At 24.6% G+C, this 4,691-nt stretch overlaps 1 protein-coding gene across 1 annotated transcript; it reads right to left on the bottom strand.

Annotated features, from left to right (window-relative positions):
• Positions 1-1,275: 1,275 nt before the first annotated feature.
• On the bottom strand, positions 1,276-3,312 carry LOC145833675 (uncharacterized). Its single transcript, XM_082940824.1, has 3 exons — positions 3,250-3,312; positions 1,839-1,982; positions 1,276-1,551 (listed from the first exon to the last, which is right to left on the bottom strand). Exons 1-3 carry the CDS (start codon positions 3,310-3,312, stop codon positions 1,276-1,278), a joined length of 483 nt encoding a protein of 160 aa, XP_082796950.1.
• Between the last annotated feature and the right edge of the window lie 1,379 nt (positions 3,313-4,691).

Genomic DNA, 4,691 nt, shown 5'->3' on the forward strand with positions numbered 1-4,691 from the left:
TTTTTCTATAATTCAGTTATTTAAATATATATGGACCAATTGCCAAAGTTTTACTCTTTAATTTAGCTGTAATCAATATATTTTTAAGATTTTTTATATAAATTCTATTTTTTTTACTTATTTTAAGACGTGATTAACACCTTTGAAATTTACTAACAATTAAAGTAGGAGTATATAAAAAATATTGATTTCACAAGCTTAACAATAAGCGTAGTTTATTATAATAAAGATTCAAATTTCTTTTTATTTGAATTTTGTTTCGAAAAGTTTGTGTTTGGCGTTTAGTTATTATCAATATTTTACTTTGTGAATACAAAATTTTTAATATAAATTTATTGAATTGAAAAGTTTCAACGTTCACAACATGTTGAGTGAATAATTTTTGTTTACATTTCTTTTTCACGTAGATACTTTTAAATACTTAATAATAAAAAACAATAGTTAAATTAACTAATTGGACTTTAATCAATTCATCAAACCAGTTTTTAAACTATACTACTTTTTTATAATCCTATAATATTAAAAGCTTTTAGTGCTTCTACTTCCCTAAAAAATAAAAAATAAAAATTTGATATATAAAGAGTATAACAAAGTTTCTAATACTTGTAAAGTATAAAAGGAAATACTTGCAAACAAGATCGCAAGAATTCAAAAAAAAAAAATTGGTCGGAAAGCTGCCGGGACATTTCGCAAAACCAAATATTTGTGTATTTTGAACGCTAGGTCGGAATTTCGCCCCATTTTAATTCAAATTCTTATTTGGTAAAAATTATATTTTTAAATTAGATTTTTACTTGTTTACTATCTAAAAAGTAAACACGTTTCTAATTAATTCAAACATATTTTATTTCATATAAACAAAAACATACTAAACGCTTTGTCTTGCTTCATAGATGGCATGTTTAATGTTTATATTAAGTGTTTAAATCATTTTTATGTATGTTAAACGCTTAGAAATATTTCTAAGGTATGATATACAAACTTATATTAGTATTGAATATTATAGTTTGAGAAACTTCTAATTTAGAAACTGTTTTTATAAATTTAAGTAGGTTTCTTTACAGCTAATCAAATTGGAAAACATGTTGTTATTTTTACAACTAAATATTAAAGGCTATCTAAAATTTTAATAAGAATTGGAATATAAATCAAATAGCAACACATTATAGTAATGCAATTTATTAAAGCAAAAAATTAATTACGAAAAAATATCAATCAAACTGAATAATTATATAACTTTTTTAGAGAAGTAGTTGTATAACTGAACACAATTTTTTATCGTCTCATCCATCCATGCTTCATTATCTTCTGGTGCGTGAAGGTTCCGCTGAAAATGTCATTCAGCATTTCAGTGATAAATTTGTTAAACTTCAATGTGCTCTTATCCCTCGGTACCTTGAAGTTTTTCTTGACTTCATCGTCATCGTCGAAGATGAAATCACCTTCCACCATCAGGTACACGGAGACCAGCATTCCGAAGATGTCGGCGTCCTTGTATGTTCTCTCCTGGATTATTCCCGGAGATCTGTATCCTTGCGTGCCAACGCAGTTCTAGTTTTCGAACGGCTTTAAACAAATAATGTAAAATTTTGTTTTGTTTTTATTAAGTTTTTAAATCATGTTAACAAAAATATGTGGTAGTTTTATATAAAAATTTAGTATCTGTCATTTTAAGTTTTGTAAGTCTTAAATTGAATATTTATTAAATTATAAATAAATTTTATCGATGTTTTTATGTAGTTTTTAGTATATTTAAATACATTTGAAGAAAAAAATAAAAAAAATTTAAAATTTTATACCACGTGTATAGCTCAGTCATGTTTCTTAATAAAACTGACCTTATCGCTTTCTTTGTGAGTGCATCCGAAATCAACGAATTTCACTTCAATGTCGCCTTCATGTTCTCTTATTAGTATGTTGTCTAATTTAACGTCCAAATGGTACACCCCCTTCTGGTTCATGGGATCGATCGTTTTGTACGCCTAGAAAAAAAAATTGTTGGTTTTAAATCTGTTTAAAATTATCATAAATAGCACAGGTTAGTTACAAGTTATAGTGGTTATCTACTGGATACGGATCATATGTACTTTTCAAGTGTTTCTTGTAACATATAGTGTAAGGTTCGAAACTTAATTGACTTTAATCAACCTCTGTTTTCTTTGCTTAATACAAGTATTATTTTTAAGTCAGGATCCGGATACAATATTACCGCTCCTAATTTTAGCAAACTTTCCTGACCACTTTTATTTGTTTTAAAAGTTGTCTATGTAAAATTTGTTAGCAATTAAAATGATAGATTAAAGTTGTAAATCAGTACATCATGCAAGAATTTTATTGTGTTAAATGCTTTTTAGTCCGCAAAGAAAATCTGTAGTTTGCATTGTAGATAAATCTTTATTTATTTATAAAATTTCGTTTAATATATAGTTTTTTCGAAACTCATATGGTAGTATCATAATCTAATTATCTAAACCTTAATTAAACTTATGCCTAAAAGTTACATTATTTTAACTTAAAAGCTTATCTTGCAACAAGAAAAATTATCTATAACACATTTTTTTTTTCTTTTTACATTCAAAAAGCTAATTGCAATTGAGATTTGAAAAAAGCAAACAGTATTTTAAAACTGCAACTATTATACTGCTTATAACTATCGATTACTTTAGTTCATTGCGTAAAAATAAGTTGCTTAGCAACTAACGGAAACGACGCGTGCTTCTCTCACTTGTGGTTAGTAACGGTTGCGCAGTAAGAAATGCAATCAGTGAAACATCAACAATTAATCAATAAGAAACAAATAATTTTTGCTATGTTTGTTTTATAAAACAAGTTTAAAAACTTTAAATTTTGTTGCCAGACTTATGCTGGTTTAAACTTACTCAGTTAAGCATTTACGTTTATTGTTAGTATAGTAACTATCTATATTCAACTCATATTAAATCTTATGCTAAGTTTAAGTTGATAAATATACAAAATAAATTAAACTACACAGTAAAAAACAACATTATTTTTTTTTAAATTAAATTCTGTTCAGAAACTTAATTTGTAAAGCTGTGAAAACAGCTTACAGTTATTATCAAACAGTATCTTTTTCGTATAAATATATATTAAGAATATTGTTTTCAATGCACTAATACTTTCAGTGTATTAAAAAAAAAATCTCTAATAATTTATAATAATTTTAAATTGATTTGAAGAGAAAAACAATGTTGTCATTAAATATAAATAGAAGAAAGCGTTTATAATCACCTTTAAATGTATTCCAAGGAAGCGTTTGTAGGAATTTATTTTAACGGTCAACTGAGAAAGCATTTAATATATTTTATTATAATATAAGTGTATCAGATTAAAACTAGGGTTCAAACCTTTTACTGTATTATTTTTTTTATAGTTTGAGAAATATTTAAAAATAAGTTTTATTATAAATAAAAATGATAAAGTTAATAATAAAGATACGTGTTAAACTATTCGATTGTTCAGAGTATTTTTAAATTAAACAGCACTTTTTAAGGATATGATTAAAAAAAAAAGTTATTTTAATATTTTATTATTGTAATTATCCTGCAGTTTATTGGGTTTTAAACCAAAATATAAATTAAATTTTTCGAAAAAAATTGGAAAGACAAACTTATGTGTATGGTAGAGTGTAATTGTTAAAAACTTATGTTAAATCAATCACTAATTATAAAAACTAGTTACATATATATAGGTTTACATAAATTACTTTTTACTAAACCAAACACACAAACAAATTCAAGAATCTTTAAAAAATAATGTTTTAACAGCTTAAATCAACATAAAAAATGGAATTATTATTAATAATTTTAGCAAAATTTTCTGCATTTTATTTATTTCTGTTAAATTCAAATATGACAATTTTAAAAACTTAGAAACCCTTAAGCACAATAGTTTTGCTAAACTAATTACATTATTTTAGTCGTCTTCTGTTTTGATAGTAGCGATTTTTAAATTTTTACCTTTAAACAAACAATTTGAAAATTATAAGAAAAACCAAATAAACATAGCTGTTAGAAAATACGTGATAAATTAAAAAGAAGTTTTCAGTTTTGACTGAGAACTTTAGTTGCATTAACCCTGTTGTTTCTGTTAAAATACCTTTAAGTTGTATCTGTTATGTGTCTAGCAAGGTATTTATACTTACTTTAACTGATATATGATTCGATAACGTTGCTTGGTCTTTGTAATTCGAATTATCCTAATAAAGTCAATGAATATTTTCAAACTGTTATCGGCTCAAACAATAACACTATATTTAAATTTATAAATATTAACAAACGCAGTTTATTTTTACTTACAATAAAAGTCTTTTTTTATTAAGTTCAGTTGTTGTCTAAAATCACAGTTAATTTTAGAAAGTTTTTGCTGTAATATTGCTAAACTTAGTTAAAAATCCTTCAATAATTTACTTCTATAAGTATTACTAAATGTTGATGTGGTGTATTGTAAGTATTTTTGATTCAAGCATGATACACATAGATCTATCGTGTTTTATTACTTATGTTTAATTTATATCTATCTTTATAACTATATAATTAAGTTTAGGAAGTTAAGTGTTTAAAATTTTTAGAAGTTTTATTTAGCTCTACAAGTGATCATTCAAAAATCGAGCTATCAAACAACTTCATGTTTTATTCCATGCTGTAAACTTGAACTTTTATTTGTTGGTTTCG

This window comes from Thalia democratica, chromosome 4 (assembly GCF_965202585.1).
Source record: "Thalia democratica chromosome 4, ktThaDemo2.hap1.1, whole genome shotgun sequence".
Taxonomy (NCBI): domain Eukaryota; kingdom Metazoa; phylum Chordata; class Thaliacea; order Salpida; family Salpidae; genus Thalia; species Thalia democratica.